The 26,774-nt window shown below is 45.9% G+C and overlaps 2 protein-coding genes and 1 long non-coding RNA gene across 4 annotated transcripts; all 3 read right to left on the minus strand.

The window, feature by feature from the left end:
- Positions 1 to 2,392: 2,392 nt before the first annotated feature.
- On the minus strand, positions 2,393 to 6,816 carry wdyhv1 (WDYHV motif containing 1). Of its 2 annotated transcripts, XM_049602617.1 has the most exons (6): positions 6,593 to 6,809; positions 5,191 to 5,290; positions 4,933 to 4,983; positions 4,674 to 4,825; positions 2,987 to 3,111; positions 2,393 to 2,894 (listed from the first exon to the last, which is right to left on the minus strand). In XM_049602617.1, exons 1-6 carry the CDS (start codon positions 6,652 to 6,654, stop codon positions 2,752 to 2,754), a joined length of 633 nt encoding a protein of 210 aa, XP_049458574.1. In that variant the 5' UTR covers positions 6,655 to 6,809; the 3' UTR covers positions 2,393 to 2,751. The 2 variants fall into 2 exon arrangements, with proteins under 2 accessions (XP_049458574.1, XP_049458575.1); XM_049602618.1 differs by lacking the exon at positions 2,987 to 3,111 and having other exon boundaries at positions 6,593 to 6,816.
- Positions 6,817 to 10,850: 4,034 nt separating this feature from the next.
- bop1 (BOP1 ribosomal biogenesis factor) lies at positions 10,851 to 26,546 on the minus strand. Its single transcript, XM_049602554.1, has 15 exons — positions 26,379 to 26,546; positions 22,035 to 22,226; positions 21,863 to 21,952; positions 16,415 to 16,569; positions 14,312 to 14,429; positions 13,901 to 14,215; positions 13,564 to 13,725; positions 13,385 to 13,465; positions 13,137 to 13,206; positions 12,916 to 13,048; positions 12,082 to 12,265; positions 11,642 to 11,933; positions 11,476 to 11,560; positions 11,285 to 11,392; positions 10,851 to 11,169 (listed from the first exon to the last, which is right to left on the minus strand). The coding sequence occupies exons 1-15, from the start codon at positions 26,505 to 26,507 to the stop codon at positions 11,016 to 11,018; spliced, it is 2,268 nt and encodes a 755-aa protein (XP_049458511.1). The 5' UTR covers positions 26,508 to 26,546; the 3' UTR covers positions 10,851 to 11,015.
- LOC125904936 (uncharacterized) lies at positions 14,508 to 16,396 on the minus strand. The gene is made up of 3 exons (XR_007451595.1): positions 15,982 to 16,396; positions 15,438 to 15,947; positions 14,508 to 15,216 (listed from the first exon to the last, which is right to left on the minus strand). It is a non-coding gene; the product is annotated as an uncharacterized LOC125904936 (long non-coding RNA).
- Positions 26,547 to 26,774: the final 228 nt, after the last annotated feature.

Here is a 26,774-nt window from a genome sequence, read left to right on the forward strand (position 1 = left end):
GAAGATGATTCCACAGGAGAGGAGCCTGATAGCTGAAGGCTCTGGCTCCTGATCTACTTTTGGAGACTTTAGGGACCACGAGTAACCCTGCGTTCTCAGAGCGCAGTGTTCTGGTGGGATAATATGGCACTATGAGCTCTCTAAGATATGACGGAGCTTGACCATTTAGAGCTTTATAAGTTAACAGTAGGATTTTAAATTCAATTCTGGATTTTACAGGGAGCCAGTGCAGAGAAGCTAAAACAGGAGAAATATGATCTCGTTTCTTAGTTCCTGTTAGTACACGTGCTGCTGCATTCTGAATTAGCTGGAGAGTTTTTAAGGACTTACTAGAGCTACCTGATAACAGAGAGTTACAGTAATCCAGCCTAGAGGTAACAAAAGCATGGACCAATTTTTCTGCATCTTTTAGGGTCAGGATAGGCCTTATTTTCGCAATATTACTCAGATGAAAATCTGACGTCCGTGAGGTTTGTTTTAAATGAGAATTAAAAGACAAATCTTGATCAAATATTACTCCGAGGTTTCTTACGGTAGTGCTAGAGGCCAGAGCAATGCCATCTAGAGAAACTATGTCATCAGATAAAGAGTCTCTGAGTTGTTTGGGGCCAAGAACAATAACTTCAGTTTTGTCTGAATTTAACATCAGGAAATTGGTGCTCATCCAGGTTTTTATGTCTTTAAGGCAGTTATGGAGTTTAGTTAATTGATTACTTTCTTCTGGCTTCATTGATAAATACAACTGAGTATCATCCGCATAACAATGGAAATTTATAGAGTGATTTCTAATGATGTTACCTAAAGGAAGCATATATAGAGTAAATAGGATTGGTCCGAGCACAGAACCTGGTGGAACTCCAAAACAAACTTTGGTACGTAAGGACGATTCATTATGAACGTGAACAAACTGAAAACAATCAGATAAATAAGATTTAAACCAGCTCAGTGCAGAACCTTTTAGGCCAATTAAGTGATCCAGTCTCTGCAGTAGAATTTGATGGTCAATTGTGTCAAACGCTGCACTAAGCTCTAATAAAACAAGTACAGAGACGAGTCCTTTGTCTGAAGCAATCAGAAGGTCATTTGTAATTTTAACTAGAGCTGTCTCAGTGCTATGATGCACTCTAAATCCTGACTGAAATTCCTCAAATAGATTATTATCATGGAGAAAATCACACAGCTGGTCTGCGACTACTTTCTCAAGGATCTTTGACATAAAGGGAAGATTAGATATTGGTCTATAGTTGGCTAACACCTCTGGATCCAGGGTGGGCTTTTTTAGGAGAGGTTTAATTACAGCTACCTTAAAAGACTGTGGTACATAGCCTGTTAATAAGGATATAGTGATCATATCTAATATATGAGTGTTAACTAAAGGAAAGACCTCCTTAAGTAGCCTAGTTGGGATGGGGTCTAAGAGACACGTTGATGATTTAGATGAAGAAATCAAGAAATTGGGGAGAAGCAATCTAAATATATATTAGGTCTTACAGCTGTGTTTGAGGTTAGATAGGTACTATCTGAGGACAGGAGGTCATGAATTTTGCCTCTAATAGTTAGAATTTTGTCATTAAAAAAGCTCATAAAATCATTACTGCTAAGGGCTAAAGGAATACAAGGCTCAATAGATAATAACCCTAACCCTAATAAATAATTAGGTAATTTATTTTATTGTCATGCCCTTATTTATGACTTATTTTACTCTTCTTTTTCTTATGATAAATATTTTTTATTGTTCTGCCTTTATTTGTTCTTCCTTTTCTTCTGCTTGTCATTAATTAATTAATTGTATGCATTTAATCATTATATTTCTTGCTCTTATTAATCTTTGTTTCAACTTTTTCCTCATTATTATTATTAATATATGCATACTATTACGCGTATATTATTTGTTCATTCATTTTCTTCTTAATATTAGTGATTTTATTTTTATTATTCTACATTTATTCATTCATTTATTTCTATTTTCTTTATCATCGAAGTTATTTGCTGTTTTGGTTTTGTCAGGTTTTTTTAAGCTCCATTGTGCAGGTTGATTACCAGAATGTAAATAAATAACCAAACTAACAATAAGAAAATAAGATAAAAATATGTGCTAAGCCTATATGTCTTAATCATATCAATTAATAATCAATAAAAAAAGAATTACAGATGAACTTAAATAAAATAATAATAAACCTTCTGATTAAACTAAAGATGGACGGCTACTGAAACTCTGATGTTTTTATATAGGTGTTTGTTATTTATTCTTCTTTTGTTTCCATGGAAACGCAGAAGTCTTGTATATGAACCAACCTTTAACAGAACGTCACATGACAAACATGATCCGTCATCGTTCATCTGTAACATCTGTTTAATATTTCTGAGAAAACTTCGACACGTTTCTGCTTCAAACAGCTGATTTATTTATTTTACAGGACGACACTGAACACATCATGAGAACGTTTACCTTCAGCCAGTGCTCATTTTGACTGAGGAGAGCCTGAACGCATCAGTGACTCACTGCATTCATCACAGGTTCACAGGAAGTAGAGTCTGTTCAGTCACTTCCTGCTTACAGCCTCTGAATCCTCCGAGTGAGGACGAGACGACCGGCTCAGACCGGTTTGATTCAGTGTGACGGGCGCCTGTCGTCATGACACGTTCTGACCAATCAGGAGGAGGGAACAGGCTGATGGTTACCACGGTAACAGAGCTACCCGAGTGTACATAAACACAACAAGACTCAGTGAGACGTCAACCAATCAGCAGCTACAATGAAGAGGAAGCTGCTGCTGATGATGACGATGAAGAGTCCTCCACATATTTCCGCAGGAAGTGGTCCAGCGTGAAGACCTCCCCCCAGCCCACGCCGGCGATCATACTGATGAAGTCGTCCAGGTTCATCTGACACTCTGAGGAGGAATCACATCACAGTGATGTTATCATGATGTCATCACACAGGTAGCATCATCATCACACATGCTGAGGGGCGGGGTCATGTGACCTGGGGTGCATATGGGGGGGTAAGGTGGGGGGGGCATCTTCCACGACCCGTCAGAGTTCTTCATGTGTGACCTGTCGGACGCAAAGTTCAACAGGAAGCAGTGGGCGGGGATAACACGCAACTTCCTGTGGGAGGAGACAGATGTGAGGTGTTTACCTGTGTTGTTTACCTGTGTTGTTCAGAGTCCTATTTCAGAGAGCAGGATCAGTGAAACTCTGAGTTTGTTCAGCCTGAGATGAAACTCTGAGTTTTCGGTTTCACAAAGCCAGTTCAGTGTAACCCTGAGTCAGTTACTATGGCAACACACTCTGTGAAGCTAACCTGCTGAGTCACAGGTTTGCTTCATGTCAGCCTGAGGCTGAGCGTGTAGCAGGAAGTAGAAACATGGCGTGTCCTTTAGTGAATGAAGTGGTGGAGGTTGAGGCCCAGTGTATTCAGAGGCTGTTGTGTAAGGAGAAGGTGATTAGAGCCTGTTTGGATGTCTCCCTGGAGGAGTGTCTATATGAAAGATACTGTTTGACCTCACACTCTGTCATTTATCTAACAATCTGTTCCACCCACATATATCACATATTACACATCCTGGATTTACATTATCATCACAGCACATTTTATGCATTGTCCTTTGATTCTTTTCTTTATAACATCAGAGACACTGAACACATCAGAGAGACAGCGGTTTGTCGGCCCGTAAGAAAAGTGTCTCTGGCTCTGAAAAGACTTTGGACCCTTGTTGTGGTTTTCCCTGGACATAAATCACAGTCCATTATCAAGGACAAGTCCTACGGGTCATCGGTAGCTCAGTGGATGGAGCGGGCGCCCTAAGTATGGGAGCTTAGTCCTTGATGCAGCGGCCGTGGGTTCAAACCCAGCCTGCTGTCCTGTGCTACATGTCGTTCCCTCTCTCCCCATAACGTTATGCTGTCCTGACATTAAAGGAAATAAAAGCCCAAAAAATAATCTTTAAAAAAAGAACTGCAGGTTTGTCAGTGTTGATGAGAAATGAATCTACCTGGACACATGATGAGGTCATTGATCAAGACGTCTCATCTATTCAAAGATGGAACTGGCTCATTGATGGGACTCAACATCCCATAATAGCTCCATCAGCCTGGTGTCCACGTCGTCATGACGTCAGGATCAGTTTCAGTCTGTTTGATAGCTGTGTGTTTGATGTTGAGTTTGTGCCCAGTGTGTTTGGGCTCCATCACATTACAGCTGAATAAATTATATTCAAATATATGAACACTGTTAAGATAGAAACATGTTTCTGTATGTTAGACACATGATCTCATCACATGACATCACATCACTTCACATGTGAACACGCTCTGCAGGCTGTTCCCATCACACCTCACTCTGTTCAGCTGATGGAGCACATTGATTTTTCATGTCTTCAAATCTCTGATTCAGTTTTGGATGAAATCAGTGGCTCTGCTTTTAACTCCACTTCCTGTCTCTGAGAGTCATGTTATCTGCACTCCACTGATGATGTCTGTTGGTGCTCACCGTGAACCAGCTTCCCTCAGGCTGAACAGACTCAGAGCTGATTGAACTGATTCTGATCAGCTGCTCTGTTTCTCAGCTCAGGCTCAGTCAGCTCAGAGATCAGGATCAGGTTCAGGATCAGAGTTTGTTGAGCCTGCTCTGTGAAACAGGGCCCAGGTTGTTTACCTGTGTTGTTTACCTGTGGTAGGCGGGGTTGATGTGGCTGTCTGAGCGCAGCGCCTCAGCGGCGTACAGCGTCAGGCTGCAGGGGAACGCCAGCTCAGAGTCCAAGTCATAAACCAGAGAAGAAGAAGGCTGATGGCCGACCTGCAGCAGGATCACGTGGTAGTCCTGAAAAACACTGTTATATCATTAATGACATCATGAAGACATCATCATCACTAATGAGCTGTGTGTGACATCACACTGATTATTAGAGACGCAGTGACATCACAGACCCAGATCACCGGATGGTCCCCGCGTCCAGACTTTTGCTTCCACAGAGGAACCTGATGGAGGACAGACGGAGGACACACAGATGTTCTTTAAGAACACAACAGACCTCATGTAGAACAGATGTTTCAGAGAAATTTAGAGAACTGTACAAAACCTCACTGTTGTTTTACAGAACCTGATGTGTTATAGGTCTGGCAGAATTATACCCAGATGTTCTGGCAGTGACATGTTCTCCTGAGTGTTCTCCTGTGTGTTCTCACCGTTCTGTTCTCATTAGAGATGAAAACCACCAACAGTTCCTCAAGCGGCACAGTTCTCTCCGTTCTTATGAACTCACAGAGTTTCCAAACATTTTCTTCACTGCAGAGCAAGAACAGACGACAGAACCACAAAACATCAGACATCAACAGAACCTGTCAGGAGAACCCGTGATATGTTCTACAAATAGAACCCTGTAGAACCCTGTAAGTAGAAACAGATAGAACCCTGTTAGTTCTAGCTAAAGTGATCATCTCTAATGCCCCACGGTTTATTTAGAATGAGAGCCTGGTCAAGAACTGTCCCGGTTTGGTCAGATCGTCTCACAGGTGAAGATGATGTCACTGGGCTGTAAGTCAGTCAAACTGAAGCACGTAGTGAGTCATCGCAGACAGGTGTACGTGATCCTGAAAGACCCCACTCGTGATCGCAGCCTGTCTTTCTCATTTAAAGTTGACGATTATACCTACATGGTTTTTGCAACATCAGAGACAATGAAGTGTTTTGGCTGTGGAGCGGAGGGTCATCTGATCCGATCCTGTCTGGGGAGGAGTGGAGCGAAGCAGCCGGCGGCTGCTACCGCTGCAGCCCAAGGTGGGGAGCCGCCAAGGGCTGCAGCGGTCTGAGGCTGCTGTTGGCGGCGAGCCGCCATAGCTGGCCCGCTCCGAGGACACCTCTGTCGGCTGCGGGTCTGGAGCCTCTCCAGTCGCAGGAGGCTGAAAGCCTGGAGATGAGAGACCTCACATGTTCTGAGACAGCAGCGAGTGAGACAGGTAAGGAGCGCAGTGACGGGGTTGAAGCCAGTGTGTCTGGAGTGAATGAGAGTGTAAACAGTGATCACGTGACAGCACAGGTCGATGCAGTGTTGGATGAGGAGATGATGAGTGATGACGACTTAAAAGACTCACAGAAAAGAAAAAGCAGCGGCTCAGGGAGAAACAGCACTGAAGTGAGCAGGAGACGAGTGAAGCTCAGTCAGGACCGAGACAGTGACTTTGTCCTGACACAAGAGTCTCACACTCTCTACACTGCAAATGAGATCCAAAGGTTCTTAGAGCGGACCGAAGGACAGAGGCTCATTGGTGTCTCTCTCTCTGTCTCTCTCTCTGTCTGTCTGACTCTCTCTCTCTCTCTCTCTCTGTCTGTCTGACTCTCTCTCTCTCTCTCTCTCTCTCTGTCTCATTGTGTCATGTGGATTACTGTTAATTTATTATGCTGATCTGTTCTGTACGACATCTATTGCACGTCTGTCCGTCCTGGAAGAGGGATCCCTCCTCAGTTGCTCTTCCTGAGGTTTCTACCGTTTTTTTCCCCGTTAACGGCACTCACAGTAACGATACTCACAGTAACGGCACTCACAGTAACGGCACTCACAGTAACGATACTCACAGTAACGGTACTCACCAGTAGCAGCTCGTGTAAACACAGTTTTCGCGGCTCGGTGTTGTTCCGTCCTCGCGCTCCATCTTTGAGTGTCACTCTGAAAAAACTTCGTGCTAGCAAGACGTCAGATCCGCTAAAATGTAGAGCCAGCAGACATTTCAGAATAAAAGCCTCCACTGGTGAGTAGCGGGCTAAACAAATCTGACCCTCCATTTTGTGATTTAGTGGGTGTGTTCAGTCTGTCCCTGCGTTCCACACCGCATACTTCTACTATATACTCTTAGTATGTACTGCAGCTGCCCTTAAAAAGTATGTAGTGTAGTATGCAGTATGCATGCAGTATGCATGCTACTGGGACACACTACATCTGCCATCACATCACTCCCTGAACTCTGACCCTCTTGCTCACTTCCGCCGCCGTCCGTAGCGCCACATTTGAATATTTTGTGTTGTTGTACTTCGGAGATGCAGCAAATCTCCTCTCGTCGAGCTCGCCAGAGTCGTGCATACTGTCGGAGGTGCTGGAGAGCTGTGTTGCTGTTATGTCGTCATGTATGTTGTTGTTCCTAATAAACAGTCCCAAGCCTGTTATTAGTGACCTGTCTGTTGAACTAGTCACCAGTAGGCACATTAACCCCCTTCACACACAGCTCTCTGTTGCTGGCAGATGTTTGATGTTAAATATATTCACAGCTATGCAGCAGCTGGCACTATATTCTGTCTGCACGTGAAGCAGCCTTACATTCACATTACTTTTATTTGTAGTGTAACATACCTGCACATTCTTACTACATTACTTAATATGTGTTTGACTTTCACTATTTATATATTTACTAGTCTATACTGCTCACACCTGGCCCATAGTGTATTCATATTCAGTCACATTCATTCATTATTTATACCACACTTACCCCACTGCCTGCACTGGTAGAATCTTCTATATTGTAGTCATAGTTGAACCTTAACACTGATTATACTGTAATCACAATAAAGTTGAATGTTGTAACCGTGTTCTTGCAGAACTGTATGATATGTGACAGTATATAATCAGATCATTGCAGTCCTAATATGTAGTGTCTTAGTATCTCAAATTAAATAAACCATGTATGAAAGGAAGTGTTGCTCCATCACCATCATTATCAGTGCTGGCAGGACTGAGACCAGTTGTACCAATATAAAACAGGCAGAATGTGATTTTACAGGAATTCAAATGAAGCTTTTGCATAATATTGGATTCATTTATTTCACATTCATTGCATTGTCGTCCATCATAATGTTGCTCTTTTTTTTTCCATTTTCTTTGTCAGTGTCGTGTTGTCTGTGTCGTGTTTTGTCGTGTTGTCTGTGTCGTGTTGTCTTCCATGTTATATGTGGACGTTGGTTGTACACGCAGCTCAGTCAGTGCGACGTAACTTCCGCTGTGCAAAGGATTGTGGGTCAGAATGGCCAAAGAAGCATGCTGACATGCATACTGCGAAATATGACCGGATGTAGTAGAACATCCTGGTACTTTTGGCATACTGCATCTGACATACTATGTGGTGGGACACACTAATTCTTTTTCTGGCATACTAAATAGTATGGTAGTATGGGTACTGGAACACAGGGTCTGTCTTCTTCATTCATTGTTTCCTGTTTTTATTATGTCATTTCCTGATGTTGTGTTCCTTCATGTTTATAAATAAAGTTCTTACTTTATTTTGTTGTCACTGAAACCTTATTAGTCTTTGAAAAAAACTGTCCCAAGGAAGACACTCCAGGATCCCAAAGAGGAACCTCCAGGGCCCACATTCACAAAGATTCTCAGAGTCCTCTCAGAGAGCTCCTAACTCAGCCTAAAAATTCCTAGCAAGGAGTCTTAGCTTAAGAGTGATTCAGGAAGTTTCTGAGAGCAACTCTGAGCAAGGAGGGGACAGAAACTTTTATCTTCGTGAGGAGGTGTGGTTGACCCCGTTGCTAGGTATGACACAGTCTTCTAAAAGCTGTGATTGGTTGTTACACAAAAAAGCGCTCCTAGTAATGAATGGACAGTGAAATGAACCCATCATAGAACGTAGACTGTATTAAGAAATGTGTAATCGTGAAAATAATTTTATGTCATGATGATGAAACTCAGCAAAATTAAATTAATTGTTACACAGCTTCAAAATGTTTGAACGTAGGCTCTGATTTTTATAGCCTATTGATTTGCTTATTGTTATGTTTACTCGCCACGCTGGTAATTTTACTACTTAATCTATTTGATATTAATGGTGGACGCAGACTCAGCTGTCAGCAGTTACTGTGATTGCTGGCCTCCTTGTAAAAAGCGGTGTGATTTGGCAGAATGACTAAAACAACGAACGAAATGGAGAAAAAAAGAACGAGAAAGCTGAACTGGACAGAAGAGCAGTGCCTGCTGTTGGCACAGCTCGTGGAGGAGAACAGCGGAGCTTTAAGAGGGAAATTCAGTCCCGGGATCACGGCACAAGGGAAGAGGCAGACTTGGGAGCACATTGCCCGACAAATCAATGTGTCGTTCCCTCTCCTTTTACGCACAGGCAATGAGTGTGAGAAGCGCTGGTACGTGCTGCAATCCAAAGCGGGCGTTACTGCGTTACTATGCTGGGTGGGAAAAGTAAGCTCATCCCTGATGAGGTCAACCACAACCATTATCCCTGCACGATCAAGCCGGTAGCGTCTTATTAAATCACTGTCGTTCAATATACGGAGAATATCTCTCCTTCCTCTCTGTCTTTCCGCCATCTTCTCTGTTTAAGACACTCTTGGGCTTCTTAAATGTCCTCCTCCCTCCTCTGAACAGTTTTTCACCGTAGGAGCTCTCTTAAGGCCTAAGATGCTTTGTGAATAACTTTTATCTTACCAAGGGAACATTCTAAGAAAAATCTTAGAATTCGAGGAATTCTAAGATTTTTCTTAGAATGACGTCACTAAGAGCTACTCTTAGTCTTAGGATTCTTTGTGAATATGGGCCCAGGACTCTGAACACCCTTTAGGATTCCAAGGAAGACCCTCCAGGCCCCTTAAGAACTACCAGGATTCCAAGGAGAACCCTCCACGACCCTGAACTCGCTCCAGGATTCCAAGGAAGACCCATCAGGACCCTGAAGACTCTCCAAGATTCTGAGGAGGACCCTCAAGGACCCTGAAGACCCTCCAGGATCCCAAGGAGAGCCTTCCAGAACACTGAGAAACCTCCAGGATCCCGAGGAAGGCCCTCCAAGATCCCAGGGAGAACACTCCAGGACCCTGAAGACCCTACAGGCCCCTTAAGACCCTCCAGGATTCCAGGGAGTACCCTCCAGTATCCTGAAGGCCCCCCATTACCCTGAAGAGCCCTCTAGTACCATAAAGACCATCCAGTACCCTTAAGGGTCTCCAGTACTCTCAAAACACTACAGTGCACTTAAAATCCTCCAGTACCCTATAGACCCTCCAGTACCCTGATGACCCTCCAGTATCCTCGAAACCTTACAGTGACCTTAAGACCCTCCAGTACCCTCAAAACCCTACAGTGCCCCAAAGGCCCTGCAGTACCCTCAAAACCCTACAGTGCCCTTTAGACCCTCCAGTACCCTGCACAACCACGAGTATCCTCAACACCTTACAGTGCCCTAAAGACCCTGCAGTACCCTCAAAACCCTACAGTGCCCTAAAGTACCTCAAGTAACCTGAAGAACCTCCAGCACCCTGAAGACCCTCCGGTACCGTTATGACCCTCTGGTACCCTAAAGACTCTCCATTGCCCTTAAGACCCTCAAAACCTTACAGTGCCCTCAAAACCCTACAGTACCCTAAAGACTTTCCAGCGCCCTCAAAACCCTATAGTACCCTAAAGACCCTCCAGTACCCTCAGAAACCTACGGTGCCCTAAAGACCCTCCAGTACCCTGAAAACCCTCCAGTACCATTAAGACCCTCCTGTACCCTCAAAACCCTACAGTACCCTACAGACCCTCTGGTATCCTGAAGACCCTCCAGTACACTCAGAATCCTACATTACTCTAAAGACCCTCCAGTACCCTAAAGACCCTATCGTACCCTATAGACACTCCAGTATACTCAAAACCCTAGAGTGCCCTTAAGACCCTTCAGTACTCTGATGACCCTATTCATACCCTGTATACCCTCCAGTGCTCTAGAGACCCTCCAGTACCCTCAGAACCCTACAATGCCCTAAAGACCCTTCAGTACTCTCAAAACCATAGTGTCCTTAAGACCCTCCAGTACTCTTTAGACCCTCCAGTTCCCGAAAAACTGGTAAACAACACAAACAAACAAACAGGTGAGAAAGTTTTACTTTAATTATAATTAAAAAAAGTCATATTCTCCATGGTAACAAGATGAGATGGTATCATAGCAACTGCTCAATCACCTTCCTACAGTACACAGCCGGTCGGTAGATCAGTTGGTTGGTTGTTCAGTTGGTCGGTCAGTTGCAGTTGCTAGGTGTAAAGGCGGATGGTGGCGTCGGCTCCGGAAGAGAAGATCCAAGGCTGTGTGGGGTGAAAGGTCACAGACAGGACGCCGAGGTCGTGAGTCATCACATGACCACGAAGAACCTTCACTGGAACGATCAATGGGTTCTGCAGCAGGTCACTGAGGAGATGGAGGACAGAAGGTCAGGGACAGAGCGCCAGGGGAGCGGAGTCTGAATGAAGTACTGTGTGTAGAGTATGTAGTAGTGTGTGTAGTGTTTTGTAGTGTGTATTACTTGTAAACAGTCCCGTGACAGACTATGATGGATCCGTCGTCAGACGCTGAGGCGAACAGCGGGTACAGTCGATGATAGGCCACGCCCCTCACCGCCTTCTTATGGTGCCTGCAGACAGGAAGTGATGATAATTTCAGATGTGAAAGAGCCCCGCCCCCTGAAACACTTGACTTTGACAGACAGATACAGACCTTAACATCCTGTAAGGTTTGGTCGACAGGTCGAGGTCGAACCAGCTCAGCCTGCAGTCGTAACTCCCACAGATCACATGATCACCTGTGGACAGAGAGACAGGTGAGACAGAGGCTCTGCCCCTCAGCTGTGATGTCACCAGCTGTGTCAGGTGCGTCTCTTTACCTCCAGGGTGGACGGCCATGCTGGAGATCCATTTGGAGTTGGCCTGTAGTTTCTTGGTCATTTCCTGTTTGAGCAGGTTGTAGATGCGCACGGCGCGTTGCGTGGCCACAAAGAAGTAGGGTCTGACGGGGTGGAAGGACACGCACTGCACCAGACCTTTGTTCTTCCTGAAGGGGTTCTGGCTCCGCCTCCGGCTCAGCTGGTGGATGAACACCTGCAGGTGGCTGGAGTGATCCGGCATCACCGACGCCAGGTAGTCCCCTTTGGCGTGCCACGCCACCTGGTGGACAGCCTGAGCAGAGCGACAGTGAGCAGTTAGGACAGATCTGGTACTGAGACGGTAACGATAAGGGGACAAAACAGGTGCTCATATGGTAACAATAAGGGGACAGGACAGATACTGATATGGTAATGATAAAGGGACAGGTGTGTCCTCTCACTTTGGGGTGTCGTATCCTGAGACGGATCCCCTGATTAAACTCCTCCCCCTCTACGTCTGTCCAGGTCACAGGCCCCTCCCCCTCCATAGGCTCCACCTCCTGCGGACCGGAGAGGAGTCGCTCTGACGCAGAGACAACGTGTCTGTCCCCCAGACATGGAGACAGGATCAACACAACCGAGTCCCTGAGACAAAGAAACAGACAGGAGAATAGAGACAGGTCATCAGAAACAGAGACAGGCCTTTGGGGACATACAGAGACTGGTCATCAGAGACAGACACAGGCTATTAGAGACAGGTCATCAGAGACAGGTCATTAGCAACAGGTCATCAGAGATAGGTCATCAGAGACAGAGACAGGTCATCAGAGGCAGGTCATCAGAGACAGAGGCAGGTCTTTGGGGACATACAGAGACCGGTCATCAGAGACAGACACAGGCTATTAGAGACAGGTCATCAGAGACAGGTCATTAGCAACAGGTCATCAAAGGCAGGTCATCAGAGACAGAGGCAGGTCATCAGAGACAGAGACAGGTCATCAGAGGCAGGTAATCAGAGACAGAAACAGGTCATCAGAGGCAGGTGATCAGAGACAGAGACAGGTCATCAGAGACAGAGACAGGTCATTAGAGGCAGGTCATCAGAGACAGAGACAGGTCATCAGAGGCAGAGACAGGTCATTAGAGGCAGGTCATCAGAGACAGAGACAGGTCATTAGAGGCAGGTCATCAGAGACAGAGACAGGTAATCAGAGACATAGACAGGTCATCAGAGACGGAGACAGGTCTTTGGGGGACAGACAGAGACAGGTTTTTGGGGACAGACAGGTCCTTACAAGGCAACAGCGAGCAGACAGACAGATGGGTTTGGGTTCCAGGCGACGCTCTTCACAGCTCCGCCCACCTGGACAGTCCTCATACAGCGAGACGAACACACCTCCCAGAACCTGACGGAGCCGTCGTCACTTCCTGTTCACAAACACACACAATACACACTACAGTACTACACACAGGGGTCTGATGTGTCACCTGTCCAGGTTACCAGGTAAACTCCTACCTGAGGCAAGCCACTGTCCTGACGGAGACACACTGATGGAGCGGACCAGACCACTGTGACCCCGGTACACCTGGCCACACACACACAGAGGTACATACATGATGTCAATGAGGACTCACCTGTCTAAGGGACAGGTGTCTGCACTGCACACACATCAGTTTGTTTTACATCATCATGGTGACTACATGTCTACACTGTGAGGACAGTGGACACTGTGAGGACAGTCTACACTGTGAGGATAGTGTTACCAGACTCTGTGTTGTAGGAAACGGCTGCAGGTCTTTGGGTTTGGGCAGTTTTGGGATCAAGTCCTCTGGGTTCACGTTCACCTGTGGACAGACAGACGCACAGGTACAGAGACAGGTGTTACTGGTTGGACAGCGGAACATCCTGATTGGCTGAGGGGGTTCAGGTGTGTTTCAGGTACCCTCATCTTCCTCTGACGGGGACACAGATACAGGTCTAGGCAGCGCTCAAACCGCTCGTGGATGAAACGAGGAAACGCAGGAACCTGACGGAGGCTCGAGAACTTCCTGGGAACAAACGGCAACTTCCTGTCTGACGGATCCTGCTGCTCCCACAGAGCTCGCTGAGGGGGACAGAGACAGAGACAGGTACAGAGACAGGTAGAGACAGGTACAGAGACAGGTAGAAACAGGTAGAGACAGGTGTAGGGACAGGTAGAGGCAGGTAAAGGGACAACTAGAGACAGGTGAAGGGACAGGGGAACATGCAGATAAGTTTGTCCCTCCGGGCTGCCGTACCTCCTCGTCGGTGAATAGGAACTCAGGTGGGGGGTTGTAGGACTCCTGGTGACCAGGTAGGGGGATTTTGGGGGCGGGCAGGTGCATCCTGTGTTTGGCCAGAATTGAAGTGTCCTCATTGGCCCAGAGGTCGTAGTACCGCCCCCTGCTGTCATCGTCCTGCCGCCGCGGTTTGATCCAGCCCATCTTAATGGCGTGGACGAGTTTGGACACCTTGTCCTTCTCGACCAGAGACGGGATGAAGCTGCGTTTGTCCGCCGGGCGGTTGGTGACCGGGTGGAGCATCACGTCCCGACTAAAGAACTCCACCTGAGGCTGAGGGGAGGGGCATACACACACACCTGGGGTTTAACATCCACAGCTGATGTCAGCAGGAAGGGGCGGAGCCTTATCTGTGTCACCTGAGCATACCTGGTACTCATTGAAGCTAAGGTCTCCAAACTGTCCCCTCTGCAGACGGTTCACCAGCTCCACCTGCTCGTCTGACAGCACGATGTCACTTCCTGTCTGCTTGTCATGGACCGTTCTCCTGCGGACGCACGAGGGCGGGGCTTAATGAGGTTCTGCCTCGTCCGCCACGCTGACCTACATCTCATTGTGCCCTACATCTAACTGTCACCTCCATCATACTGTGACCGCCATCTCACTGTGACCTGCATCTTCCTGTGGCCTCCATCTCACTGTGAACTGCATCTTACTATGACCTGCATCTCACTATGACCTGCATCTCACTATGACCTGCATCTTACTGTGAACTGCATCTCACTGTGGCCTCCATCTCACTGTGAACTGCATCTTACTATGACCTGCATCTCACTATGACCTGCATCTCACTATGACCTGCATCTTACTGTGAACTGCATCTCACTATGACCTGCATCTCACTGTGACCTCCATCTTACTGTGAACTGCATCTTCCTGTGGTCTCCATCTCACTGTGAACTGCATCTCACTATGACCTGCATCTCACTGTGACCTCCATCTTACTGTGAACTGCATCTCACTATGACCTGCATCTCACTGTGACCTCCATCTTACTGTGAACTGCATCTCACTGTGACCTCCATCTCACTGTGACCTGCATCACACTGTGACCTGCATCTTCCTATGACCTCCATCTCACTCTGACCTGCATCTCACTGTAACCTCCATCTTACTGTGACCTCCATCTTACTGTAACCACCGTCTCACTCTGACCTGCATCTTCCTGTGGCCTCCATCTTCCTGTGGCCTCCATCTCACTGTGAACTGCATCTCACTGTGAACTGCATCTCACTATGACCTGCATCTCACTATGACCTGCATCTCACTGTGAACTGCATCTCACTGTGAACTGCATCTCACTGTGACCTCCATCTTACTGTGACCTGCATCTCACTGTGGCCTCCATCTCACTGTGAACTGCATCTTCCTGTGGCCTCCATCTCACTGTGAACTGCATCTTCCTGTGGCCTCCATCTCACTGTGAACTGCATCTCACTATGACCTGCATCTCACTATGACCTGCATCTTACTGTGAACTGCATCTCACTGTGACCTGCATCTCACTGTGAACTGCATCTCACTGTGACCTGCATCTCACTGTGACCTCCATCTTACTGTGAACTGCATCTCACTATGACCTGCATCTCACTGTGACCTCCATCTCACTGTGAACTGCATCTTCCTGTGGCCTCCATCTCACTATGACCTGCATCTTACTGTGAACTGCATCTCACTGTGACCTGCATCTCACTGTGAACTGCATCTCACTATGACCTGCATCTCACTGTGACCTCCATCTTACTGTGAACTGCATCTCACTATGACCTGCATCTCACTGTGACCTCCATCTTACTGTGAACTGCATCTCACTGTGACCTCCATCTCACTGTGACGTGCATCACACTGTGACCTGCATCTTCCTATGACCTCCATCTCACTCTGACCTGCATCTCACTGTAACCTCCATCTTACTGTGACCTCCATCTTACTGTGACCTCCATCTCACTGTAACCACCGTCTCACTCTGACCTGCATCCTCCTGTGGCCTCCATCTCACTGTGGCCTCCATCTCACTGTGGCCTCCATCTCACTGTGACCTCCATCTCACTGTGACTTCCATCTCACTGTGACCTGCATCACACTGTGACCTGCATCTTCCTGTGACCTCCATCTCACTCTGACCTGCATCTCACTGTAACCTCCATCTTACTGTGACCTCCATTTCACTGTAACCTCCATCGTACTGTGACCTCCATCTCAATGTGATCTCCATCTCACTGTGACCTGCATCTTCCTGTGACCTCCATCTCACTGTGACCTGTATCTCACTGTGACCTCCATCTACTGTGACCTGTCTCTCACTGTGACCTCTATCTACTGTGACCTCCATCTTAATGTGAACTGTCTCTCACTGTGACCTCCACCTCACTGTGGTCTCACATTGCCTAAAGAACCCTAACTGCAAGTTAGCATCGTTAGCATTCCCTCTGCAAACCAATGTGGGAGTTAGCATCATGCCAGTTAACTCACCAGTACTCGGGGTTCTCCATCTTGTCCAGGAAGTCGTCGAGCTCGTCCTTGTTCCTAAGTGGTTTGTAGATCTTCTTCCCGTCCAGGTCGTAGCCAATGTGAGGGAAGTCTTTGTACCACTCCATCGGAATGTTCCCCACTGTGTTCCTGATGTCCTGAAGAACCAAACAACATCACAGAAGACAAACTGTCAGAGAACCTGAGAGGAAAACTGAGGGAACACCGAGGAAAATACTGAGGAGAACGCTGGGGAGAACGCTGGGTTAACATTGTGGGGGACACCAAGGGAACACTGAGGGGACTCTGGGGAGAACACTGAGGAGAACATTCAGGAGAACACTGAGGAGAACACTGAGTAGAACACTGGGGAAAACACTGAGGAGAACCCTGAGGGAACACTGAGGAGAAGACTGAGGAGAACAAGGAGGGCCATTTGTCCAAACCATGTTCCAGGGGCCAAAATTGCCCCCAAGTTTTTGTCAACAACTCATTATTCTCCAGACGTGCTTAACAAGGTTGCACTGATGCACCAGGGTGCGCGCCGCAGGCGCCCGCACTCCCGTCCCTCACACACAGACAACGCTCCTCACTATATAGCTTACAAGACTAAGCTGGGCCTTTTTAACAGTAATGCAACTACTGTGATTAACTTATGTTTAACGTGGTGAAACACCAAATTATAGCAACCGAGCGGCAGTAACGTTATGTGCGCGAGGGAGACCCGAGCGGGGGCTGGCTGCCCGGGGGTGCCGGTAGGAGTGTGTGCGGGGCCTCCATGTTTGAGACAGGAGCGGGAGGTTGGACGCTCCCAGAGAGGGGAGAGTGAGAAATATATCAAAATAAGATAAAATGGGAAAAACTGTCTCCCTCTTTTATTTTATTTTCAGTGTTTAATCAAGGCGGAATCAGGTGGCGGGAGGTCCGACACTTCCAGTGAGGGGAGAGGGAGAAATATAACAAAATAATATAAAAATATAAAAAAAACATGATTACTTAAAATGTTGAGCTGGCTTGAAGAGCTGGCTTCTCGCGTTTGTTTACACCTGTGTTCCACAGATGGTGCTGACGCCCCACAATGCAAAGTGGCGTGACGTACCTTCACATTCTCTATCAGTACTGCTATCAGTAGATTAATGATTAAATCAACAAATTTAAACTGGTTTAATTATAGGAAATCAGAGTGAAACCACTCACAGAAGACAAACTGTCAGAGAACCTGAGAGGAAAACTGAGGGAACACTGAGGAGAATACTGAGGAGAACGCTGGGGGAGAACACTGGGTTAACACTTGTGGGGGAACACTGAGGGGACACTGAGGAGTACACTGAGGAGAACACTGAGGGGACACTGAGGAGAACACTGAGGAGAACACTGAGGGAACACTGAGGAGAACACTGAGGGGACACTGAGGAGAACACTGAGGGGACACTGAGGAGTACACTGAGGAGAACACTGAGGGGACACTGAGGAGAACACTGAGGAGAACACTGAGGGAACACTGAGGAGAACACTGAGGAGAACACTGAGGGGACACTGAGGAGTACACTGAGGAGAACACTGAGGGGACACTGAGGAGAACACTGAGGAGAACACTGAGAGGACACTGAGGAGTACACTGAGGAGAACACTGAGGAGAACACTGAGGAGACACTGAGGAGTACACTAAGGAGAACACTGAGAGGACACTGAGGAGTACACTGAGGAGAACACTGAGGGGACACTGAGGAGAACACTGAGGAGACACTGAGGAGTACACTGAGGAGACACTGAGGAGTACACTAAGGAGAACACTGAGAGGACACTGAGGAGTACACTGAGAACACTGAGGGAACACTGAGGAGAACACTGAGAGGACACTGAGGAGAACACTGAGGGGACACTGAGGAGTACACTGACGGGACACTGAGGAGTACACTGAGAGGACACTGAGGAGAACACTGAGAGGACACTGAGGAGAACACTGAGGGGACACTGAGGGGACACTGAGGAGTACACTGACGGGACACTGAGGGGACACTGAGGGGACACTGAGGAGTACACTGAGGGGACACTGAGGAGAACACTGAGGGGACACTGAGGAGTACACTGACGGGACACTGAGGGGACACTGAGGAGAACACTGAGGGGACACTGAGAAGTACACTGACGGGACACTGAGGAGAACACTGAGGAGAACACTGAGGGGACACTGAGGAGTACACTGACGGGACACTGAGGGGACACTGAGGAGTACACTGACGGGACACTGAGGAGAACACTGAGGGGACACTGAGGAGAACACTGACGGGACACTGAGGGGACACTGAGGAGAACACTGAGGGAACACTGTGGAGAACACTGAGGAGAACACTGAGGGGACACTGAGGAGTACACTGACGGAACACTGAGGAGAACACTGAGGAGAACACTGAGGGGACACTGAGGAGAACACTGACGGGACACTGAGGGGACACTGAGGAGAACACTGAGGGAACACTGTGGAGAACACTGAGGGAACACTGAGGAGTACACTGACGAGACACTGAGGGGACACTGAGGAGAACACTGAGGGAACACTGTGGAGAACACTGAGGGAACACTGAGAGGACACTGAGGGAACGCTGAGGAGAACACTGAGGAGAACACTGAGGTGAACACTGAGGAGAACACTGAGGGAACACTGAGGAGAACACTGAGGGAACACTGAGGAGAACACTGAGGGAACACTGAGGGGACACTGATTGGAACACTGAGAAGAACACTGAGGGGACACTGAGGAGTACACTGAGAAGAACACTGAGGGGACACTGAGGGGACACTGAGGAGTACACTGAGGAGTGCACTGAGGGAACACTGAGGAGTACATTGAGGAGAACACTGAGGGAACACTGAGAGGACACTGTGGAGTAGACTGAGGGAACACTGAGAAGAACACAGAGAGAACACTGAGGAGTACACTGAGGAGTGCACTGAGGGGACACTGAGGAGTACATTGAGGAGAACACTGTGGAGAACACTGAGGGAACACTGAGAGGACACTGAAGAGTACACTGAGGGAACACTGAGGAGAACACTGAGGGAACACTGAAGGGACGCTGAGGGGGACACTGATTGAACACTGAGAAGAACACTGAGGGGGACGCTGAGGGGGACGCTGAGGGGACACTGAGTAGAACACTGAGGAGAACACTGAGAAGAACACTGAGGAGAACACTGAGGAGAACACTGAGGGGGATGCTGAGGGGACACTGAGGGGACACTGAGAAGAACACTGAGGGGAACACTGAGGGAAGACTGAGAAGAACATTGAGGAGAACACTGAGGGGGACGCTGAGGGGACATTGAGGGAACACTCAGGGGGACACTGAGGAGAACACTGAGCGAACACTAACGGGAAACCCGGGGAGAACACTGAGGGAACACTGGGGGAATACTGAGGGGACACTGAAGAGAACGCTGAGGAGACACTGAGGGGGACGCTGAGGGGGATGCTGAGGGAACACTGAGGAGAACATTGAGGGAACACTGAGGAGAACACTGAGGGAACAGTGAGGGAACACTGAGGAGAACACTGAGGGAACAGTGAGGGAACACTGAGGAGAACACTGAGGGAACAGTGAGGGAACACTGAAGAAATACTGACTGATAAATTCCGCTGTCAGCGCTCTGCAGTCCACTGAAGGGTTCTGCTGTTTCAGCTGCACACAGGAAATGGAACCCTCTCACTGACCTCCATCTCACTGTGACCTGCATCACAGTGAGATCCCCTGTATCCCCTTAGTGTCCCCCCAGCAAATGGAAATGGAACCCTGAGAACTGCCCTGAAATGCCCTGAAGAACATCCACTGACAGAACATTAGTGTACCTGAGAACATGTCGTACAGATCACTGAGAATGCTACAACAACATAAAAGAGCCAAACAGTCTTTTAAAAACCCTTAAGACTGAGCACTAACATTCGACAACCCTACAGAACATTACGAAGAGCACTGTGGAACATTAGAGAATCCTTCAGAACATCAAGAGTACTGAGGAACAGTAGAGAACCCTGCAGAACATTATAAAGAGCTAGGACTGTCAAAAGTATCGATACTCAAACGCTGTATCCTGATACAATACTAATTTACAAAAGTATCAGTTCTAACAGTGCACGCCACCTCAGCGCCTGTCGGGTGCAGCGACGGGTCTGACAGTCACGTGCTGTGCAGGCAGCGTCTGGCAGGCACAGAGCCCTCGCTGCAACCCGGCTCAAACTAAAATATACCTTCTGACGTTAATGTGGGAGCTAAGCAGAAAACTTTATCAGTCGTGCTCGTCTGTAACATTAATAGACAGTGTTAGTTTAACAGGACAACACAATTATGTGTGTCTGAAAGTTATGTTAACTGTAAAGTCACAGATTGAAGCTGAAAAAACGTTAGGTTTCTCCCGTAACCCCTGGTTCTCTGATCACATAGTGAGGTAGAACCAGGAGCATCCTGAGCCTAAACTACCAACTCTGTTTGATCAGCAACGAAAATATGGTGCCAATTCACCAGAAGCACAGAAAATAAACAGGGCTGTAGATAAATACATTTGTATGGACAGATCTTGTTTCTGGTTGTTATTTATTTTGGGGGATTTTTTTGTTGTCATCATTGATGTTACTGTTCTGATGTCTTTGTTTAAAAAATGACATGCCTCTTAATTTTTTGCTGCTGTATCGAAAATGGTATCAAGTATTGAATATTTTCCTGGGTATCGATATCGAGTTTGAAATTTTAGTATCATGACAACCCTATAAAGAGCACTGACAGACACTAGAGAAACCTGCAGAACATTTTAAGGACCACTGAGGAACACTAGAAAACCCAACAGAACATTATACAAAGCACTGAGGAACACTAGATAACCCTTTAGAACATTATGAAGAGCACTGCAGAACAGTAGAGAACCCTTCAGAACATCAAAAGAGTACTGAGGAACACTAGAAAACCCAACAGAACATTATGAAGAGCACTGACGGACACTAGAGAACCCAACAAAACATTGTAAAGAGCACTGCGGAACACTGGAGAACCCAACAAAACATTATGAAGAGCACTGAGGAACACTGGAGAACGCAACAAAACATTATAAAGAGCACTGAGGAACACTGGAGAACGCAACAGAGCATTATAAAGAGCACTGCACAACACTAGAAAACCCAACAGAACATTAGTAAGAGCACTGAGGAACACTAGAGAACCCAACAAAACATTGTAAAGAGCACTGAGGAACACTGGAGAACCCAGCAGAACATTATTAAGACCACTGCGGAACACTACAGAAACCAACAGAACATTTAGAAGACCACTGAGGAAAAGTAGAGAACCCAGAACATTTAGTAACCTGGCAGAATGTTTCAGACACTCTGGGAGAACCTGAAGGTGCAGTACAGAACCCAACAGAGACATATGTGGAGAACCCGAAAGAACCAAAAGAACGCACCTCCTCATCTGAAGAGTCATGTTTGTACTCGTCTTCTTCCTCTTTCACTCTGCCCTCCTCCTTGTTCTTCTTCTTCTTCTTCTTCTCTGTCTGCAGATACAACACAGCACAGGTGAGGTTCTACAGGAGAACCCTGAGAACACCAGCAGGTGAGTCACAGCTCAAACCATACCTGCTCAGTCTGCTCTGACTCCACCTCCACATCTTCTTCATCATATGATCCCTCCTCTTCGACACCATCCTCCTCATCCTCACTGTCACTCCCAGAATCCTCCAGTGCTGAGAAGACGCTGTCCTCGCTGTCAGACATATCTTCATCATCCTCCTCCTCCTCCTCAGGAGATTTGTTGATGAAGTTGAAGATCTGAAGAAGGAAAGTTTAAACAGAACAGTATAGTGTAGAGCTGGGTTGAAAAATTCGATTCAAATCAATTTTCCTTTAAATGGCACAAAATCGATTCATTAATTAAAAAAATCGATCTTTTACTATAACTATTTGTTTTCCTCCGTGGACGTGTTGTACAGCCGGTAGCAGACTGCAGCAGCCTGCAGTACTGTCAACCCAGGTAGTCTCGCGAGATCAGCATTTAGCACCTGAGGTCATGGAGAGAGGTCTCACGAGACGGCCGGATACTGAATGAAGACAGATCAGCAAACAATGGTGGGAGCACGTCCACTGAAGGCATGGGCCTACGGTGCGAGTATTTTCACTCGTATTTCCCCCTAAAAATATAATGCTAATAATGTACGCATGTTTATTAAATGCGCATCAGTTTCACAGAAAAGATTAAGAAATACCACTAAGCATCAGCACACTGCTAACTGTAGCCTCAGTTTGTGCCTCATACAGATCTGCTGGTAAAGTTAACTTAGCGTTAGCAAGCGTGATAAAAGACGGCAGAGAGGCGACGTTGTGCAAATAAACCAAAGATTTATTAATTCTCTGTAGCAGTAAACACATGGGCCGATAACAAATGTGTTAGCTAACTATGCTGAAGCTTTACAAGCTATTCAGGGCTGCCGACGACAACGTTAACATGACGAACAGCAAGGCTAACGTTACGGCTAACAAGCTAACGTACTGACGCTCCTCAGACACTCAGACACACACACACACACACACACACACACACCGGACAGCCTCTCAGTCCTTAGCCGCTAACGTTAGCTCATGTACAACACAGGTACCACACAGAAACTTTTACAAAGGGTCATAATGTGCTTCTAGTGACTGTCAAATCGCCAGCGAACGTTGTTTACATTGCGGACACGGACAACAGCTGCCTGCTGTCATGGGACAAAGATCCTCTGAGAAGAAAGACGGTTCACTCTGCTCTGCTGCCAGGAACAAACTGGGAGGCAAAGATCCTCTCTGAGGAAGAGGGCTCACTTTGCTGCAGGGTTCACCTACGTACATTGTTTCTCTTCTGATACAGTCAGTGTGTGCATCACAACCACTGTAGTGTGTTGCACAAAAGCTTTATAAGACGGTTACAGGCAGCAAACTTGTGGATGTCCTGTGTTTACATTTTTTGTAGCCACTTCATTTAAACTGTCTGCCTTGTGGTTAGATTTAATTCAAAATATTTATTTTGTATGTGTTGGTCAGGTAATGTTAAATAAAAGTACATGATGACTAATGTGCTGCTTTGGGGTCAATTCTTAATGTAAACAGTACTGTAATAGTAATGCACCAGGTCAGAGGGTTCCTTGTTAAATATACTTCGTTAGTTCTCAGAAAATATCTTAATATCCAAGCAAATTTTGTATCGTAATTGAAATATACTTGACTGAATCGATATTGAACTGAATTGAATTGGATCGAACTGAGTCCTTGAAAGTCGAATCGATCTGGAAAATCTGAATCGATACCCAGCCCTAGTATAGTGTTATCTAGTTTTAGCTAACATTAGCATCTTTGTTTCCAGTATAGTGTTGTCTAGTTTTAGCTAACACTAGCATATTTGTTTCCAGTATAGTGTTGTCTAGCTTTAGCTAACATTAGCATATTTGTTTCCAGCATAGTGTTGTCTAGCTTTAGCTAACATTAGCATGTTTGTTTCCAGTATAGTGTTGTCTAGTTTTAGCTAACACTAGCATATTTGTTTCCAGTATAGTGTTGTCTAGCTTTAGCTAACATTAGCATATTTGTTTCCAGCATAGTGTTGTCTAACTTTAGCTAACATTAGCATGTTTGTTTCCAGTATAGTGTTGTCTAGTTTTAGCTAACACTAGCATATTTGTTTCCAGTATAGTGTTGTCTAGCTTTAGCTAACATTAGCATATTTGTTTCCAGCATAGTGTTGTCTAACTTTAGCTAACATTAGCATGTTTGTTTCCAGCATAGCGTTGTCTAGCTTTAGCTAACATTAGCATATTTGTTTCCAGCATAGTGTTGTCTAACTTTAGCTAACATTAGCATGTTTGTTTCCAGCATAGCGTTGTCTAGCTTTAGCTAACATTAACATGTTTGTTTCCAGCATAGCGTTGTCTAGCTTTAGCTAACATTAGCATGTTTGTTTCCAGCATAGTGTAGTCTAGCTTTAGCTACATTAGCATGTTTGTTTCCAGCATAGCGTTGTCTAGCTTTAGCTAACATTAGCTTATTTGTTTCCAGCATAGTGTTGTCTAGCTTTAGCTAACATTAGTATCTTTGTTTCCAGCATAGTGTTGTCTAGCTTTAGCTAACATTAGCATATTTGTTTCCAGCATAGTGTTGTCTAGCTTTAGCTAACATTGGCATGTTTGTTTCCAGCATAGCGTTGTCTAGCTTTAGCTAACATTAGCATGTTTGTTTCCAGCATAGCGTTGTCTAGCTTTAGCTAACATTAGCATGTTTGTTTCCAGCATAGTGTAGTCTAGCTTTAGCTACATTAGCATGTTTGTTTCCAGCATAGCGTTGTCTAGCTTTAGCTAACATTAGCATATTTGTTTCCAGCATAGCGTTATCTAGCTTTAGCTAACATTAGTATCTTTGTTTCCGGTATAGTGTTGTCTAGCTTTAGCTAACATTAGCATATTTGTTTCCAGCATAGTGTTGTCTAGCTTTAGCTAACATTGGCATGTTTGTTTCCAGCATAGCGTTGTCTACCTTTAGCTAACATTAGCATGTTTGTTTCCAGCATAGTGTTGTCTAGCTTTAGCTAACATTGGCATGTTTGTTTCCAGCATAGCGTTGTCTAGCTTTAGCTAACATTAACATGTTTGTTTCCAGCATAGCGTTGTCTAGCTTTAGCTAACATTAGCATGTTTGTTTCCAGCATAGTGTAGTCTAGTTTTAGCTACATTAGCATGTTTGTTTCCAGCATAGCGTTGTCTAGCTTTAGCTAACATTAGCATATTTGTTTCCAGCATAGCGTTATCTAGCTTTAGCTAACATTAGCATGTTTGTTTCCAGCATAGCGTTGTCTAGCTTTAGCTAACATTAGCATATTTGTTTCCAGCATAGCGTTGTCTAGCTTTAGCTAACATTAGCATATTTGTTTCCAGCATAGCATTGTCTAGCTTTAGCTAACATTAGCATGTTTGTTTCCAGCATAGCGTTGTCTAGCTTTAGCTAACATTAGCATATTTGTTTCCAGCATAGCATTGTCTAGCTTTAGCTAACATTAGCATATTTGTTTCCAGCATAGCGTTATCTAGCTTTAGCTGACATTAGCATGTTTGTTTCCAGCATAGCGTTGTCTAGCTTTAGCTAACATTAGCATGTTTGTTTCCAGCATAGCGTTGTCTAGCTTTAGCTAACATTAGCATATTTGTTTCCAGCATAGCATTGTCTAGCTTTAGCTAACATTAGCATATTTGTTTCCAGCATAGCGTTGTCTAGCTTTAGCTAACATTAGCATGTTTGTTTCCAGCATAGCGTTGTCTAGCTTTAGCTAACATTAGCATATTTGTTTCCAGCATAGCATTGTCTAGCTTTAGCTAACATTAGCATATTTGTTTCCAGCATAGCGTTGTCTAGCTTTAGCTAACATTAGCATGTTTGTTTCCAGCATAGCGTTGTCTAGCTTTAGCTAACATTAGCATATTTGTTTCCAGCATAGCATTGTCTAGCTTTAGCTAACATTAGCATATTTGTTTCCAGCATAGCGTTGTCTAGCTTTAGCTAACATTAGCATGTTTGTTTCCAGCATAGCGTTGTCTAGCTTTAGCTTGCCGTTTTACGCTGCTGAGCTGCTCCTGTAAACATGTTTTCACCTTCAGTGTCTCACTGTTTAAACCATAACGTTAGACATATACACTTTGTTATATTCGGTATATTTATATTAACGAACTTCATGTGTGCCGAACTGATGATGACACGATCCTGATCCAGATCACAGGTTAACCGTGTCCAAACATGATGATGATGTTCTGATGAAGAGCACCTAATATACAAAATAGACAGATTCTGAATGGAGTTCGGTTTGAATCGGCCTCTGCACACTGACTACAGGCTAGCTAACAGCTAGCCCCCAGCTCGTTCCCAGTCCACCCAGTCCACCCAGTCCTCCTCTGTCTGTCCGTGTCTCACCTCCTCTTCCTCCTCTGTACTCCTCTTCTTCTTCTTCATCATCACAGTCTTCTCTCGGACCTTCTTCAGCTCCTGTGCCTGAACAGAACTCCGCGTGTCTCTGCTGCTGCTGCTGCTGCTCTCCTCCATCACACCGCATGTGGGAACCACCACGTGACCACCACGTGATCAGAGGTGACACACCTCACAGCGTCATCTGGTGGTCATCAACAACAATAACAACAACAACAGCACAAACGTGCTGACGTCACTGCGCCATCTGGTGGTCGTCACCTGTCATCAACAAATCAGAAACACTTTACTGATCCCTGAGGGCGAACTGTCATTGATCCTGTGACGTCAACAAAAAGAAACAAAAAAGTAGGTGAATTTAAAGTAAAATGAAATAACACAAAA

Source organism: Epinephelus fuscoguttatus, linkage group LG17 (assembly GCF_011397635.1).
Source record: "Epinephelus fuscoguttatus linkage group LG17, E.fuscoguttatus.final_Chr_v1".
NCBI classification, from domain to species: Eukaryota; Metazoa; Chordata; class Actinopteri; order Perciformes; family Serranidae; genus Epinephelus; species Epinephelus fuscoguttatus.

What these genes read in the sequence shown, in the direction of transcription:
- wdyhv1 (XM_049602617.1), bottom strand. Translation starts at nt 6,654, where the DNA reads ATGGAGCGCGAGGACGGAACAACACCGAGCCGCGAAAACTGTGTTTAC. An exon ending in GGGACCATCCGGTGATCTGG is followed by an intron (nt 4,826 to 4,932) that starts GTCTGTGATGTC and finishes AGTGTTTTTCAG; the next exon opens with GACTACCACGTGATCCTGCT. An exon ending in CCCCCCCATATGCACCCCAG is followed by an intron (nt 2,895 to 2,986) that starts GTCACATGACCC and finishes ATTCCTCCTCAG; the next exon opens with AGTGTCAGATGAACCTGGAC.
- bop1 (XM_049602554.1), bottom strand. Translation starts at nt 26,507, where the DNA reads ATGGAGGAGAGCAGCAGCAGCAGCAGCAGAGACACGCGGAGTTCTGTT. An exon ending in ATGACTCTTCAGATGAGGAG is followed by an intron (nt 16,570 to 21,862) that starts GTGCGTTCTTTT and finishes TTGGTTCTTCAG; the next exon opens with GACATCAGGAACACAGTGGG. An exon ending in TCCTATTCACCGACGAGGAG is followed by an intron (nt 13,726 to 13,900) that starts GTACGGCAGCCC and finishes TGTCCCCCTCAG; the next exon opens with CGAGCTCTGTGGGAGCAGCA.